At 57.7% G+C, this 17016-nt stretch overlaps 1 protein-coding gene across 2 annotated transcripts; it reads right to left on the bottom strand.

Moving 5' to 3' along the window:
• Positions 1-6906: 6906 nt before the first annotated feature.
• On the bottom strand, positions 6907-16572 carry FES (FES proto-oncogene, tyrosine kinase). Of its 2 annotated transcripts, XM_058294713.1 has the most exons (19): positions 16285-16572; positions 15663-15884; positions 15332-15505; positions 13779-13875; positions 13463-13646; positions 12057-12194; positions 11856-11975; positions 11568-11690; positions 11277-11463; positions 11073-11156; positions 10330-10539; positions 9751-9873; positions 9564-9617; positions 8892-9010; positions 8466-8560; positions 8244-8367; positions 7846-8003; positions 7632-7754; positions 6907-7248 (listed from the first exon to the last, which is right to left on the bottom strand). In XM_058294713.1, exons 1-19 carry the CDS (start codon positions 16555-16557, stop codon positions 7106-7108), a joined length of 2751 nt encoding a protein of 916 aa, XP_058150696.1. In that variant the 5' UTR covers positions 16558-16572; the 3' UTR covers positions 6907-7105. The 2 variants fall into 2 exon arrangements, with proteins under 2 accessions (XP_058150696.1, XP_058150695.1); XM_058294712.1 differs by having other exon boundaries at positions 7846-8367.
• Positions 16573-17016: the final 444 nt, after the last annotated feature.

Consider the following 17016-nt stretch of genomic DNA (forward strand, 5'->3'; position numbering starts at 1 on the left):
CTTTGTGCTTTGGCCTCCTCTAGTTTCCAGTCCACAGCACAGTTCCTGCAATTGCTGAAAGCTTTTGGTTTTGCTTTTCCTCACCAGAGTCTCTTTGTGAGCCAAGTCTGATCCCCAGCTGTGCCCCAAATCAGCAAATGCCTCAGGGAAGAAAACAGCCATCTATTACCCGGACACCTTGACATTTTAGTGCATCTAGTCCTTATTTTTTCCATTGCTCTCCATTGTCTTTTTTTTTAGGAGGTATCGGGGATTAATCCCAGGATGTTCTATGTAACTGAGCTACACCAGTTCCCCTCCATTGTCTTTTATTTTTTCAATTAATTTATTGAAATATATCACTCATACATAAACATACATAAACAATGAATGTATAGTAATAGCCGTGAACTTACAAAAAAACCATATATAACATCATACGGGACTCTCATAACTTACTCTACCATTAATACCTTGCATTGTTGTTAAACCTTTTTAACTAATGATTAAAGAGTATTGTCAGGGAAGCGGACGAGGCTCAACTGATAGTGTCCATCTACCATATGGGAGGTCCAGCGTTCGAACCCAGGGCCTCCTGGCCTGTGTGGTGAGCTGGCCCATGCGCAGCACTGCTATGCGCAAGGAGTGCCCTGCCATGCAGGGGTGTCCCCTGTGTAGGGGAGCTCCACACACAAGGAGTACACTTCACAAGGAGAGCCACCCTGCGCGATAAAAGTGCAGCCTGCCCAGGAGTGGCGCCACAAACACAGAGAGCCGACGCAGCAAGATGACACAACAAAAAAAGAGACAGAGATTTCTGGTGCCGCCAAGAAAGCAAGCAGACACAGAAGAACACACAGTGAATGGACACAGAGAGCAGACAATGAGGGGGCGGGAGAAGGGGAGAGAAATAAATAAAATAAATCTTTAAAAAAAAAAGCATTGTCAAAATATTACTACTAACCAAAGTATTTTCCCCAACCCACCCTATTATTATCTTTATATCATTTATATAGGAATATATATAAGCAATTAAGTGTATAGTAAAAATGGTGAACTTATAAAGCAAGCATGTATAACATCATATAGGGGTCCCATACATCAACCCTCCACCCACACCTTGCATTGTTGTGAGACGTTTGTTACAAATTATGAAAGAATATCATCAAGATCTTACTACTAATTATAGTCCTTATGTTTGGTGTGTCTCTCCCCCAACCCACCCTATTATTATTTTTTAAATATATTTTTTATGACAGAAATTGTAAACTTATAAAGCAATCATGCACTATTATAGAATTCCCAAACAACACCTCTCTATCAACATACCACACTGTGGTGGAACATTTGTTACAGATAAGATGATATTGTCTGATTGTTACCATATCCATAGTGTACATTTGACTCACATTTTCCATATTGCCCCATTATCAACACAGTACATCTTTTGCATAGATGGAAGAATATTATATTATTACTGCTAACCACAGCCCATAGGTCACTCCAGTTGTATTTTTCTCGTGCATTCCCAACACCCTGCAGTAGTGATGTACATTTGCTCTCGCTCACAAAGGACACTCTTGCATCTGTACCATCAACCACAATTTTCATCCATCTCTTGGTTTACTGTGATATTCTCTAGCATTCTGACAATTGGCATTTACATACCTAGACTACCATTTTTAGCCACATCCCCATTTATAAAATAGCTGTTAATCACTGTTTGTTACCATGCACTCTATACATTTCCACACTTTTACAGTAAAGCTCATTAAAACTTCTACATACATTAAACATCAGTAGTCCACCTCAGTCCTCCTCTTATCTCCTTTAAGAATCCACCACCTATCACCAGGTCTTGAAGATATTTTCCTACAGTTTCTTCTAGAAGTTTTATGGTTCTTTTATTTTCATATTTTTGATCCATTTTGAGTTGATTTTTGGATAAGGTATGAGATAGGGGTCCTCTTTCCTTCCTTTGGCTATGGATATCCAGTTCTTTCAGCACCATTTGTTGAATGCACTGTTTTGCCTGAGCAGTGTGGGTTTGATAGGCTAGTCAAAAATCACTTGACCATACATGTGAGAGTCTATTTCACGGCAGCAGACTTGGCCCAGTGGTTAGGGCATCCGTCTACCACATGGGAGGTCCACAGTTCAAACCCCGGGCCTCCTTGACCCAGGTGGAGCTGGCCCATGCGCAGCACTGATGTGTGCAAGGAGTGCTGTGCCACTCAGGGGTGTCCCCCGTGTAGGGGAGCCCCACACACGAGGAGTGCGCCCCATAAGAAGAGCCGCCCAGCACGAAAGAAAGTGCAGCCTGCCTAAGAATGGTGCTGCACACACGGAGAGCTGACACAACAATATGACACAACAAAAAGAGACACACAGATTCCCAGTGCCGCTGACAACAGAAGCGGACAAAGATGATGCAGCAAATAGACACAGAGAATAGACAACTGGAGTGGGGGGGGAGGGGAGAGATAAATAAATAAATAAATCTTAAAAAAAAGAGAGAGAGTCTGTTTCTGAACCATCAATTTGGTTCCATTGGTCTATGTGTCTGCCCTTATGCCAGTACCATGCTATTTTTACCACTATAGCTAGATAGTATGATTTAAAGTCTGGAGATGAGGGTTCTCTTTTCCTATTTATGATGTTTCTGGCTATTCCGGACCCCTTAGCCTTCCAAATAAATTTGATAATCGTGTTTTCAATTTTTAAAAAAAAATGCTGGTGGAATTATCAGGATTGCATTGAATCTGTATATCAATTTGACAATTTGAGTAGAATTGACATCTTAATGATATGTAATCTTCCAATCCATTGGCATGGAATGTTCTTCCAGTTATTTAGGCCTTTTTAAATTTCTTTTAACATTGAGGTGCAGTTTTCTGAATACAAGTGCTTTACATCATTGGTTAAGTTTATTCCTATTTTGAGTTTTATCTGTCATATTTTATTTTCACCACTCTTTTGGCACTTTTAGTTACTTTTATTGATATAATCTTCATTTCTAGACTCTCTTCCAGACCCTTCTCTCCTGTCTTTCCTTTTTCAGGCTCTAGCACACCTTTTAGTAGTTCCTGAAAATCTGGCCTCTTGCTTAGAAATTCTCTCAGTTTCATTTATTTGTGAATATTCTAATCTCACCCCCATTTTCGAAAGACAGTTTTGCTGGATATAAGATTCTTGGCTGGAAGTTTTTCTTTTGTAGTTTCTTAAATATATCAACCACTGTCTTCTTGCCTCCATAGTTTCTGGTGAGAAATCTGCACTTAATCTTATTGGGTATCCCTTATATGTTATGCGTTGCTTTTCTTTTTCTGTTCTCAGAATTCTCTCTTTATCTCTGGCATTTGACATTCTAATTAGTATGTGTCTTGGAGTTGGTCTATTCAGGTTTTTTTCAGATGGAAGTACATTGTGCTTCTTGGACATGGATATCTATGTCCTTCTGTAGAGTTGGGGAATTTTCAACCATTATTTCTTCAAATATTCCTTCTGCCACTTTTTCCTCCTCCTCTCCTTCTGGGACACCCATGACATGTATGTTTGCATGCCTTTTGCTGTCATTTAGCTCCCTGAGACCTTGTTCAATTTTTCCATTCTTCATCTGTTCTTTTGTATGGTCTCTTTCAGAGGCCATTTCTTCCAGGTCACCAATCCTTTCTTCTGCCTCCTCAAACCTGCTATTATATGATTCCAATGTTTTTAAAATTTCATTTCTTGCACCTTTCATTCCCCTAAGATCTGCTAATTTTCTGTGTGTGCCTTCAAATTCTTCTTTGTGCTCATCCAGTATCTTCTTAATATCCTTGATCTCTTTAGCCATCTCATTGAATTTATTAAGGAGGTTTGTTTGAACATCTATGATTAGTTGCCTCAAGTCCTCTATGTCATCTGGAGGCCATATTTTCCTGTGTCTTGGTGTGGATTGTAATTTTCTGTTGATGTCTTGGCATCTGGCTTACTAGAGTATTTCTTTTTAGTTTAGGGCTTCCTGCCATTTCTTCCTTGCTGGTTGTGCAGTAGGAACCAAGGATGTAGTTGGTGCTATAAACTGTGGAGGCTCAAGCTACCCTCATTGCCCCAGGGACTGATGAAGCTTCTCCCAACTTTTTCCTTTGCAAGGGTAAGGACAGAGTCATGGCTGTGTGGAATAATCCAATTCATGCAGGCCTAGACTCTAGTTGCCCAGAGGGACTGAAGAAGCTTTACACCCCTTTCTCCCCAGCCTGGGCCGGGGATGGAGCTGCAGGTGTCAGGAGCAATCTATGCAGTGCGGGTCCAAAATGACCACAGTTGTCCCAGGAAACATCTGATTATTAAGGGTGTGCCAGCCAGAGGTACCTGCTGTTACCTGGGTGGGCTGGTGCAGGGCTCACCAGCCTCCTCCCCACCAGAGATGTGGCTGAAGCCTAGGCTAGGGCTGCAGGCCAATCTGGATGAAAGATACCGGTTCCTACCATCACTGTGATTTTCGGTTAGCCGCACTTCCCCTCAGGCTGGGGGTGGAGTTAAAGTGTCAGCCACTGACCTCTTTCTAACTTGGACAGATTCACACCCCAGCTGTTTCCAGGGTAATACTCTAGCCAGCGGAATCCACCAGTTTGTAGCTGAAATCAGTGGCCATCCATCTCCTCCTCCCTTTTTTGGGAAATGGAGCTTCCAATTCCAGCCACAGATTAGCTCCTGAGGTGGCTTGCACTGCCAAAGTAGGACAATCACCAGCCTCTACCGCTTGGCCGGTAATTTCCCGGAGAGGCTGGAGCAGCTTCCCCCAGCTTCCTTCCTGTTGGAGGTGGGGCTGGGACTCAGGCTAGACCTGCAATCTGATCTATATGGGAAGAAACTGGTCCCCACCAGCACTAGGATTTTCATTCCGCCCCACTTCCCCTCGTGCCAGGAGCAGAGTTAAGATGGCGGCTCCTGGCCTCTTTCTGACCTGGACAGGCTCAAACTTTAGCTGTTCTCAGGATTACACTTTAGCCCGCTGAATTTACTCATCAGTAGCTGAAATTGTGCCCAACCATCTCTTCCTCCCCTGTTTTGGGGAAGTGGAGTTTTCAATTCCAGCCACAGAACAGCTCCCGAGGCAGCTTATACCTCCAGTGGAGGATGGGCACCAGCCTCTGGGGCGTGGAGCGCTCTCCTTACAAGTCTTCTCTGCAGATGGACAGTCTCCTCCTTCCACTCCTTCAAGGATGTGGCAGGATGCTCTTCTGGCCTCCTGGAGCCCCCAAACAGGTGCTTCAGCTAGCTCCAGAGAGTTCTGGGTGTTTGCTAACTGCCCTGCAGCAGGGGCTGACTTTAGGAGCGCCTTACTCTGCTGCCGTCTTGCTGGTTCTCCTCTCCAGTCTTTATTCCCCCCCCACCCCCACCCCATTGTCTGCTTTCTGTGTCCATTTGCTGTGTGTTCTTCTTTGTCTTCTTGCATTTCTGTCAGCAGCACTGGGAATCTGTCTCTTTTGTTGCATTATCTTGCTGTGTCACCTCTGTGTGTGTGGTGCCACTCCTGGGCGGGCTGCGCTTTTTTTTTTCACATGTGGCAGCTCTCCTTAAGGGGTGCACTCCTTGTGTGTGGGGCTCCCCTACGTGGGGGACACCCCTGAGTGACACGGCACTGCTTGCCACATCAGTACTGCGCGCGGGCCAGCTCACCACACAGGTCAGGAGGCCTTGACTTTGAACCCTGGACCTCCCATATGGTAGGCAGATGCTCCATCAGTTAAGCCAAATCTGCTTCCCAAATTATTTTATCTTTTTAATAAGTATTTTTTTTTCTTTCCTTCCCCCTCCCCCACCCTGCTGTTTTTGCTGTGTCATTCGCTGTGTGATCTTCTATATCTGTTTCTCTTTTTATCTTCTCATCTTTCCTCTCTAGGATTCACCAGGATTCAATCCCAGGGACCTCTGATGTGGAGAGAGGTTCCCTGTCAATTGCACCACGTTGGTTCCTATCCCCTCCATTGTCTTTTAAACTGAGTCTTTCATTCTGTTTCTTCCTACTCGTTGCAGTGGGGGTGATGGCCCGTGGAGTCCTTTCACATCCTACACAGAAGCAGAAGTTCTTCAGTTCTGTTTTTTTTTTTTTTACCACTTCCAATACAGATATGATTTGGCCTTTTGATATTTTCATTCAATTGCACTCTAATTCAGTTTCCTTTTGTTTAATCAAGTTATAGGGCTCTCTTTTATCTTTTTGGAAAAAAAAAAGTCAACTATTTCCCATTTCCTAAACTTTCTTGAGACATGGCCATTTTACCTCAGTCTAAGTTGCTTTGGTTTTTTTGTTTTTGTTTGTGTGTGTGTGTGAGCTATACCTCTTTCCTGTTACTTCCACTCTGTTTCTTCAGTTTGTTCACACACCTTTATCTTACTGACCTTCCTGTGGCGGCGGGAAATAGTTCGAGTGATTTTCGGTAGGATTTAGGGGAGGAGGGGAGGGCCCCCCACTCTTGCCACCCCCACTGCTCAGTAAACACGTCTCAAGATGTTAACTCTCTGGGAAGGTTTTCTTTCTCTCCAGCCACTTCAGTCTCCCCTGAGTGGAACTCTTACCTTTCCCTGGCTCACTTCTCAAGTCATCTTGAGTTTTACATGACTGTCGAACACGTATCTCTGTTGCCGGCTACTCTCTAATATTTCTAAGCTAATGACTCTCAAACCTCGCTCTACGTCCAGGCAGCTCCAAGCCGCTCGCCATCCTCCCTGCAGCTCTGCTGCTTTCCCCGTGTCCTATTTCAGGGCACGTCACCCTGTCTAGGCTGAATGTCACCCTGCTCGCCGTGCCTTATATTCAACTGGCTACCAAATCATGGCAGCTCTACCCCATGGAAGCAGCCTGCAGCCACCCCACCCTCCTCCTCCCCGTGGCCACGGTCCATTCCTTGACCAGCAGAGGCGCGCACATGCCAAGAGCACTCAGTGGGCACAAGTGGTTTTATTATTTCCGCCTGGAAGAGGAAGGTTTGGCAGGAGCAGAATGCGGAGCAGACGCGGGCCATGTCCTTGTGGGCAGTGCGGCTGCTGGCAGCTGGAGCCCGGGACCGTGAAAAGCTGTCCGCTGGCAGGAGCTGGAGCTGGTAAGGAGGTACGACCTCGCCAGCAGTGCCCGCCGGCCTTACCGATGCCGTTTCCGGATGCACTGCAGCTCCTGGTAGATGGCGCCAAAGCCGGGTCGCTGCCCGGGCTCGTAGGCCCAGCACTGCTCCATGAGCCTGAACACAGCATCCGGGCACAGTTCTGGGCAGGGCAGGCGGCCCCCTGTGGGGACAGGCACAGCATATAGGTGTGAGGCAGCAGCCGGGGGCAACAGGCCGGGAGCACTGTCTCCAGGAGCCCCTCTTCTTCACCCAGGGTCCCAAGCACACGTGGGCCTGGGTTCCAACCCCAACCCCACCATGAGCTCTTGTGTCCCCTGCAAGCCTCAGTCTTTCCACCTGAACAAGGGACACATTAACACCCCCCCGTCACATGTGATGACAAGTAAATGAAATAACGTATGGCCTGGCGCATCATGGGTACCCACTGGCCAGCTGCTGCCAGGCTATTCCTATCCTGCCCCAGTGGGAAGGTTAGGGGGCCGGGAAGAGTCGGGCGGGACCCCCAGGCAGAGGGCTCGACCCCGAAGGCTGCCGTCCTCTCACCCTTTTCCACGAACTCCCGGGTCTGCTGGTTGCTGAGGTTGGGGTAGGGGGAGGCCCCCAGGCTGAAGGTCTCCCAGAGCAAGATGCCGAAGCTCCACACGTCGCTCTCGGACGAGTAGCGGCCTGCGGAGGACGCGGGCGGCGTGAGCGCGCAGAGCTCTTAGCCACGGCCGCTGGGCGGCGGGCCCACGCCCGCCTCGGGCCCCGCGGGTACCGTAGTTGAGCGCCTCGGGCGCCGTCCACTTCACGGGCACCTGTCGGAGGCCGCCCGAGGCGGCGTAGATGCCGTCGGCTTCCTCCCGGGACATCCCGAAGTCGCTGATCTTCAGGACGTTCTTCTCCGTCACCAGGCAGTTCCGAGCGGCCAGGTCCCTGGGCAGGGCGGCACGGGGGCTCGTTCGGCCAGCGGCATGGGCACTCTCACCCAGCAACAAACAGAACCTGCTCTCTGCCCCCAAAGTGGGGCAGGAGAGGCTGATTCCACCTCTGGAGCTGATGCCCGACACTGGGTGGCCGGCGGGGGGGGGGTTGGGCAGGAAAATCAGAGGCGCCCAGGGTGCCGGCCCTTCCTGCTCCCGGGGGTGCCGGCTGCCCGCCTGCCCGCCCGCGCACCGGTGGATGCAGCACTTGCTCTCCAGGTACTCCATGCCAGCGGCCGCGTCCCCCACCATCTGCAGCAAGGTCTTCACCCGCAGGCGGGGTCCCTCTGTCCGAAGGAAGGTCAGGAAGTCGCCCCCTGGGGATGGGGGGAACCTGGCTGAGCCTCCGGCAGGGCCCCCCCCCCCCGGGCCGGGCTGAGTGCCCTGCGTCGCCCAATCAGCACCCTCCGCTCACCCTGCACGAGCTCCATGACGATGTAGATGGGCTGCTTCTGGGTGCAGACGCCAATGAGGCGCACAATGTTGGGGTGACTGTACTGCTTCAGGATCCTGCGGGGCCCTGCGGCTTAGGCTCCACGGGGCCGGGCCGTGGGCTCCCCCCCACCCCAGGGCTCGCACCGGGGTCTCCCCAGCCCCGGGTGGAGGGTGGGAGATGAGCAGCTCAGACTTTGAGGCCCGCAGAGCTGGACGTGTGACCTGGGGCGGGTCACTGGCTTCTCCAAGTCGCCCCCCTCTGCACATGCACAACAGAGGGGTACCCCTAAATAGGGGAGTCACGAGGATGAGCTGAGACCGAAGAAGCTACGCACTTTAAGTGGGCCGTGCACAGAGGAGCCCCTGCCCGCGGGGAAGCCAGCAGGGCGACCGTTGTATCACCCACCTTGCCTCCTGTAGAAACTTGGCCTTGAGCTCCGGCGGGAGCGTCTCTCGACAAGATTTCACTGCCACTAGGGTGTTATCAGCTCGGAGGCGTCCGCTGAACACTTCACCAAAGTTGCCCTGGAACAGTCCCGGGCTCCTACCAAAGCCTTCCCCTGCAGCGTCCTCCTCCAACCTGCCCAGGGGCGGCCCGCCTGCTCCCCCGTCCCTGCCCCATTCAGCGCCCCCACGCTCAAATTTCACCCGTCCCGGCTCTCGAGGCATTTACGCCCTCCTCGTGGAACCGAGGCGATTAGCGTGGGACAGACAGACAAGCCACCCCCAAAACTTCCCACACTCGTTGACGTGGAAAATCCAAAACGGCACTTCCACTGGGGTGTGCAAAGAGTCCTGATTTCTTGGGAAAGTGAGTTTTTCCCCAAAGCGTGGACTTTATGGCTCATGTGAGCAAAGTGTCCCTCTGGGCACTGGGCACACAAGAACTCCAGTGGGGGCAGAGGCCCGTGGACGGCGGGTGGGGGGTCTTCAGGGGGGTTCAGGGAAGGTCTCCTGAGGACTGGGGGTGCAGTGCTGGGCCCGGCCACCAGGGGGAGACGCTGCGAGGTGGAGTGATGGTGCCCTCTGGAACCAGGGTGGCAAGGAGGCTGGGGGGGGCACACCGAGGGGGACTCACCCGGCCGATCTGCTCGCCCAGCACCAGGTCCTCGTGGTTCAGGGCCCACTTGTCCTGGGGGAGAGGAGGCGCTGGGGAGTCGGAGGTCCTGACCCCCCGCGTCTTTCGGAGGCAGGTCACAGCTCTAGGCAGGGGCCCCGGGAAGCCCCTTCCTGCCCCGATACCGTGCGGGCCAGGCCCGGCTCACCTTGGGCACGGCCCGGGTCAGGACGATGCCGCTCTTCTTGGTGAGGGGCTGCTGGGAGTGCAGCAGGTGGTCGACGAGCAAGGGGACGCTGGGAAAGCCGTCCCCCTCCAGCCGGTATAGGTTCTGCGGGGCAGGGGCACCCGGGGTCGGCAGCCTGCGTGGCTGAGGGCGCTGAGCCCCGGGAAAGGAGGGGGGACACCGGGGGCGAAGGGACCCTCCAGGAGCAGGAAAGGGCCATCCCAGGCACTTCTGAAGGTGCACAGGGGCTCAGGGCCCCGTCCTCAGAGGCTTAAAGCCCCCCCCTTTTTTTAAAAACATTTATTTCTCTCTTCTTCCCCCTACACGGGGGTGCCCCTGCCTGGCACGGCACTCCTTGCGTGCGGCAACACTGTGCGTGGGCCAGCTCATCACACAGGTCAGGAGGCCCTGGGGGTCGAACCCTGGCCCTCCATGTGGTAGGCGTGTTCGCTCTATCTGTTGAGCCACGTCCGCTTCCCGAGCCCCTTTTTTTTTTTGTAGGGACGGGGTGGTCTCTGTGGGGAAGGGAGATGCAAAGGGGTGGGACGGAGCTGCACTCACATCAGCGGACTGGATGATGAAGTGCCGGGGCTGCCCGTCCCACAGCACCGACAGCACGTACTCCTGCTTGCCCTGGCTCTCCCGCACCAGGAAGTCCCCCGAGTGGGTCAGCAGCTCAGCCACCTCCGTGCGCGGGATGGCCCCGTGGTACCACAGCTGCTCGTGCAGGGGCTTCTGCACCTCGGGGACGAGCTGCAGCGGCGGGGGGAGCTGGGCAGGGGGCAGGGGGGGGGCGAGGAAGGGTCACTCAGCCAGCTGGTCATGGGTGGCCAGGGGCCGGCTGGGGCCTGGCTCCCGCAGGTCCCCCACGTCACCCGAGTGGCATGGAGAGCCCTCCGCGGGCCGCTGGAGAGACCGGACTCGCCCACGTTCACTCTGGGGCTGAGATGGGGCGGGAGGCCCAGGCTGGCTGACCCCAGGGCCACCACCAGGACACACTGTCCCAACCACCCCTGGCTCAGGGAGTCCCGGGCCATCATCCAGGCCGCTGGTCCCTTCAGCACATGTGGGCAGTGGAGAGGAAGGGGCTGCGGGGGCGGCAGGATCTGGTGACACCTGCAGCCCGGAATTCCCGGGGAGAGGGGGCCCCACAATAGGAGCTGCCTGGCCAGAGCATCCTCCCGAAGGCACCCTCAGGGTCTAAACCCAAAGCACCCGATGGGGGGAGGGGGCGAGAAGGGACATCTCAGATCCCTGCCCTTAGGGACGGCCAAGGGTGCTGGCCCACGCTGGGCCCCACTCACCGAGAACTTGGGGCGGAAGATTCCGGAGATGTGGCTCCTAAGGATTTCCAGGGTGGGTGTCCTGCCCCCCTCTCGCTCCGGCTCCTGAGGCCAGGGACAGACGTCAGCGGGTGGCCAGGCTTGGGGAGGGGGAGGGCAGAAATGAGGCCACTGCCCGGCGGGGAAGCGTGGCCGGGGGCCGCGGGCCGCGGGCGGGGCGCTCACCGAGGAGGACGTGGAGTGGCGGTCATCCTGCAGGAGCAGCACGGGCGGGGGCTCACCCGGGCCCAGCTGCTCCAGCTTGGCCTGCAGCAGCTCCTGCTGGGCCTGCAGCTTGGCCTGGCTGCACAGGGCCACCTGCAGGCCCTGCAGCGCCTCCTGCAGCGCCTGCTTCTTGCCCAGCAGCTGCACCCTGCGGGCAGGGGTGGGGGGGCAGTGAGAGAGAGGGGCTGGCCCTGCAGCGGGCAGCCAGCAGGGCGGGGTGGGGGAGCAGAGACCACCCGGGGGGCCACTCACCGCTCCCGCGGGTGGGTGTTCTGCTCCTCGTCCCAGAGCTCGTGCTGCAGCTGAGTGACCACCTGCTGCCGGCCGAGCACCGTCTCGGTGGCTGCAGCCAGTTCGTCCGTCACCGCGGTCAGCCTGTGCCCAGAGTAAGGCCACGTTAGGGTGGTGGGCCCCCAGAGGTCGTCCCCCCCCACCCCGCAGAGCCAAGCAGGTGTGGGGCCCAGCTGGGCCTTGCATGATCAGTGGCCACTGCCCCCGAGCTCTGCCGGGAGCCCACTCCGGGGTCCCGTCCGCCCTCACGTGTGCTGCACGCTCTCCACCGTCAGCTCGTTCAGCTGTAGCTCCCCGGGCTCCAGGGGTTCGCCCTCCTCGAGCAGGGACTCGTCAAAGGTGACGCAGGGGGGCACGTCGGGCATGGACCTGAGGGGGGCACAGGCCCGGTTGATGGACAAGCCAGCCACCCCCCCCCCTGGGGCCCGGCAGGCACGAGGCGGGCCTCACCCGTACTGCCGCAGGAAGCCTTGGTACTCGGCCTCGGGCTGGATGCGGGCGGCCGCCGCCGCCATCTCCCGGTGGACGGCTACCACCTCGTCCTGCACCAGGCTGCTGATCTCCAGGTATTCCTGCAGGATCTCCTTCCTGCCCCCCCCGCCCCGGGACCCCCGGTCAGGGGGACCTCGAGCGGGGCAAGGTGGGCAGCTCGGGGCTGACGACACAGGGTTTGGAGTTGGCCCTGGATGGCCCCCTGCCCTCCCCATTTACTGGCCATTGTGAGTTTAGGCAGGCAATTTGGTCGCCCCTGATTTTTGGTGTCCTCTTATGAGAGTTCCAACCTCATGCAGTCATGCCAGGGCCCAAGGACGTGGCACATGAGCCTCGACCACCCCTGCCCGGGCACCCTGCCTCGCAGCTGGGGCTGGGGCTGCTGATAAATCTATAAGCTGCGCCTTTGCGCTACCGACCCCCACGTTTTTATCTCCCAGTCCCTGCCCCTCCCCTGAGCTCCGGGTGCACGGATCCAGCCAGCTACTCCAAATGGCCCGGCACGCGGTCACCTCCACCTGTTGACGCGCGTTCTTCTTTCCCAGGTTCGTCTACCCCACAGCCTTCTCCATGAAGCCAGCGGCAACCCACCCTCCAGCTGCTCCCTCGGAGTCAGCTTCTCCCTCACGCTCCGTCTCCAACGCACCATCCTACCGGTTCCCCCTTCAAGACACCCCGCGGAGCGGACCGTGCTGGCGCCTGCGCTGCTATCACTGGGGTCTGGGTCGCCAGATGATGGCAACGCCTCCCACCCGGCCACCCCACTCTGTCCTTGCCCCCCGAAGGCTCTTCCCTGCACAGCAGCCGGAGTGAGCTGATCAAAGCAGAGGGCAGAGCGCGGCGCCCCCAATGCCCAGTTCCTTGCACTGGCCTGACCCCCAGCCTCAGTACCGCCCTCCCCTTCCCTGCTCCGCCCAAGGCACGCTGGCCTCCTGGCTAGTCGTTGAATACTTCCAGCAGCGCCCCCTGTCCTCAGGGCCTGTGCTGCTCCCTCTTCAGGAATGTTCTCTGTGCAGATATCCCTATGCTTTGCTCTCTTTAAAGCTGGCTTTATTTTTTTGCACAGCACGGGTCACCTTGCCCGCTTTCTATTTCACTTGTTGGCTTTGTGTACTTTCTCTCTCCACCAGAATGGAAGCTCCCTGAGGACAGACCTCTGTCTATCTCATTCTCTGCTGTATCCCGGAACCTAGAACCGTGCTCGGTAAACGCACTGAAGCCCTGCACGGAGGGCAGGGGTGAAAGTAACGTGGCGGTGAGCCGAAGGGGCCGCAGCCCCGGCCCGGCCCCTGGATTTTCTGGACCCTGATCGGGGCCCGGCGCCGGGGCCGCAGGGCAGTTGCGGATGTGGGGTGGGGGCTTACAGGATGCAGGCCATCTCCTGGTGCAGGTCTTGCAGTGACTGCAGCAGGCCGGGCATCATGAGCTGGTGGTGGTGCTGGTGGTGCAGCTGCGCGGCCCGCACGCCCAGCACGTAGCGGTTGTGGTGGGCGAAGAGCTTCCAGAGGCTGCGCACGTACTTGTCTTTGGCCCTGTCGCGGTCCTTTTCTGCCGGATGGGGGGGGCGGGGTGTGGGTGACCCCACGGAGACCCAGAAGCCCCCGCACCCTGGGGCCCATGGGTGGGGCGGGGCTGGCCTGGGCGGCGAGCAGGGCCCTGGCGGTGAGGGAGGCCACAAACCTTTGCTGGCCTCCTGGTACTTGCGCCTGGCTTGGGTGCTGTCCCGTGCCAGGGCTCGGTACTGGCTCTTGAGCTTCTCAATGTCCTGGCTGTGCGTCTGGGGAGAGGAGAGGCCAGTGAGGGGCAGCGGGCCCCCGGGGACTGGGAGATGGCCATGCAGCCCTGGGGAACGGGGCTGAGGACAGGCCGCTGCGGGGAAGCAGAGAGGTGCACCGGGCCCTGCCTAGCCTGGGAATGGCATCCTGGTGGCGGGGAGGGCCAGCTTCTGGGCCCGTGATTAGGAAGGGCCCGCACTGGATTTAATGTCTGCCATCGCTCCTTTGAAATGGGGTGCCACGATTTTCTTTGCACACTTGGCCCTGCAAAGTATGGTCCTACTGGCCAGAACACTGGATGGCAGCCTGAAGCCAGGGTTCATCCCAGTTCTCCTGTTTATGCACTGGGATACTTTAGGCAAGCTTCACCCCTCTCGTGAACCTCAGTTTCCCCACTTGTACCTGAAAGGGCATAGAGACTAGAGGAGGTTTCTGGTCTTTCTCTTGAAGGGCCAGGTAGTAAATCTTTTAGGGTCGTAGGTTATATGGTCTCTGTTGCAACTACTCAACTCCAAGCAGCCCCAAGCAACATGAGAACAAGTCAGTAGAGGCTATTCCAGTAAAACAGGGAAACCGAGCAGACCCTGGATTAAACCACCTGGGGAGAGGAGGGAGGGAGGCCAGCCTGCCACCAGGGGTCGCTGTGGGTCTGCAGCGAAGCTGGGCTCTGCCCGGAGCAAGGGGCCTGGCGGGGAGGCGCGAGCAGCACCCTAAGTGGGGAGGCTGGAGCGGCTCCTAATCACACCGCCCCGGGATCGGGGGTTCTGAACCATTTTTGTTCTTCAGACCCCTTTGCCAGTCAGGCGAAATGAACACCACTGCAATTTATTTATTGCACACATTTGTAAGGGAAGGAAATGCTCGAGGTTAGAAGAATTAAAGAAGTTGATTTGTTCCAATTCAAGCTCATGGACCCCCTGAAATCTTTCCACGGACCCCCAAAAGAGGGTCCTGGTTAAGAACCCCTGCTCTAGATCAAGGAGTTGGGTGGGATTCAAACCTAGGCAGACACACTTGACAGCCTGAATCCTTGACCACTGCATGGGGGGGAGGGGGCACACACCCAGTGGTTTCTCCCGGGCCCCTGGGAGGAGCTGGGTGCAAATAGGAGCAGATGCTGCCGGACAGGGAGTCAGAACTGCTAAAGTCCTGCCTGGCCCGAGGGCAGGGACTGGCTCCTACTCCTCTCACCCACAGACCCCAGAGCGGGATGGGGCGCCGCCAGCACTCAGCCTTGCACCCAGCTGCACAGTCGAGCACCCAGAGGCCGCAGGGAGCAGGCCAGCCTGGGTGGGGGGTGGCGGGGAGGAAGCTGCACAGGGCTGGAGCAGCCCTGGGGCCAGGCCTGCGGTCAGGGACTTCCACGTCCCGGTGAATCTGCGGCTCTTGTGCAAAAGCTGCCCATTCGGGCTCGAGCAGGGCTTTGAGAAAAGGCAGGCCTGGGCGCCGCCCACCCACCTTGGTGAGGTCCTGCTGCAGCTGCTGCCACTGCTCGCTGTAGGTCTTGCGCAGCTGCTGCCGCTCCCGGATCAGAAGGCTCAGCTTGCTCAGGGGCCCTGAGTTCAGGTCCTCCGCGTGCTGCCGCAGCAGCCGGCTCAGGCCCTCAGTCTGGCTGGTGATCTCAGCCCAGGACTACGGCAGGGAGAGGTGGGCGAGGCAGGCAGTGGGAGACGATAAGACAATGAGCCTGGACTCGCCAGCCTCCAGCTCCCCGGGTGGGGCCCGGGAGGAGGGCAGGGTGGGCAGAGGGGTGCCCAGCAGCTCCCCGGTCGAGGGCCCAAGCACCCACCTGGCTGATGGGGCTGTCGGGGCCGGCGCCCCGGCCCTGGCCCCCCCCATCCTGCAGGGACATGTGGTGCAGCAGCCCCGCGTACTCCCGGTCGCTCTTGACCCGCTGGGCCATCCACTTCCTCATGCCCTCCAGCAGCCGGAGCTCAGCCTCCTGCAGCCGCTGCACTGCCCCGTGGCCCTGGGGGCTGCACAGCTCTGTAGAGAAGCCCATGGCGACGTCCTGGGGACAGAGGTGAGGCCGTCACGAGGGGCCAGGGCAGCCAGCAGGAGACGGAGGGGCTGCAGAGGCAGGTGCCCGCCCTGCTGAAACGCAGCCATGGGGTCCAGAAGGAGGCCTGGCCCGGGGCCTCCCACGTCCCTAGGCCAAGACCGCATGCCAGGGGTCCTCGCTTCCCAGCTTCAGAACTGGAGTCGGCCCGGAGCCCCCCAGCACGACCCCTTTCACCCAGAACCCGCTCCCGGGGAGCACACGGGAGGGCCCAGCCTGCTGGCAGAGCTGGCTGCCAGCCACCCTTCTGTGGCCCTGATCCCCACCCGGCCCCGCGCCGGGCCCCCGCACCCGCCTGCGGCGTCCCCGCCCGCCGCCCCCAGCCGCCTGCCGCCTCCCAGGCTGGAGTTACCGGCGCGGGCAGCTGCTCCTGGGGCCGCCGCGGACCGACTCGGGCCCCGCGCCGACCCCCGGCCAGTTCCTGATTCCGCGCTTCCTCCTGCCGCGGTTTCTGTTGGCCCAGGCCCCTGGGCGGGCCCGCCCGGGGAAGGCGCGGGGGGAGGGGGGGGGGCCAGCCAGGCCCCGCTGCCCCCCTGCCCGGCTCCCCGCGGAAACGGAAGGGAGGAGGGGGCCGGGGAAGAATGGCCGAGCTGGAGGGCGGCCCGCAGGGGCGCGCGCTGGGCATCCCCGCAGCGGGCTGCTGTGCGGGGCCTGGGCGGGCGGGGAGGGCCCAGGGAGCCCGGGGTGGGGGGGCCGGGGCTGGGGGCAGGCGCGTGGCCTTAGCACCCGGCCAGCGCCCGGGAGGAGGAAGGGGGAGCCCGGCCCGGGCACCCCCCCACCCCGCTGGAGTCCTTGGGGAGGGCACGGGCGCCAGCCTCCGTGTGAATAACATTTCCAAGTAACTATTCCAAGGGAGGCTTCGCAGCCCAGGTCTTCCTCCCGGGCGGGCTGCGGTCCCGAGGGAAACCAGGTGGGGCGAGGGGCTGGGGAGGGAGGAGCGGTGTGGGACCCTGGGCTGCGGGCACCTCGAGGGCCTGGGCAGGGGTCTCGGGCCGCCCCTAGCAAAAGCCACCCTGGTTCCATCCCTCCTGGGCCCCCAGGCCGGGGACCAGGTTGCTCCAGGACGAGCTAGCGGGCCCACGCC

Source organism: Dasypus novemcinctus, chromosome 3, assembly GCF_030445035.2.
Source record: "Dasypus novemcinctus isolate mDasNov1 chromosome 3, mDasNov1.1.hap2, whole genome shotgun sequence".
NCBI lineage: Eukaryota > Metazoa > Chordata > Mammalia > Cingulata > Dasypodidae > Dasypus > Dasypus novemcinctus.

What these genes read in the sequence shown, in the direction of transcription:
- FES (XM_058294712.1), bottom strand. Translation starts at nt 16,557, where the DNA reads ATGCCCAGCGCGCGCCCCTGCGGGCCGCCCTCCAGCTCGGCCATTCTT. An exon ending in AACACCCACCCGCGGGAGCG is followed by an intron (nt 11,464 to 11,567) that starts GTGAGTGGCCCC and finishes CCCTGCCCGCAG; the next exon opens with GGTGCAGCTGCTGGGCAAGA. An exon ending in TCTTCCGCCCCAAGTTCTCG is followed by an intron (nt 10,540 to 11,072) that starts GTGAGTGGGGCC and finishes CCCCCTGCCCAG; the next exon opens with CTCCCCCCGCCGCTGCAGCT.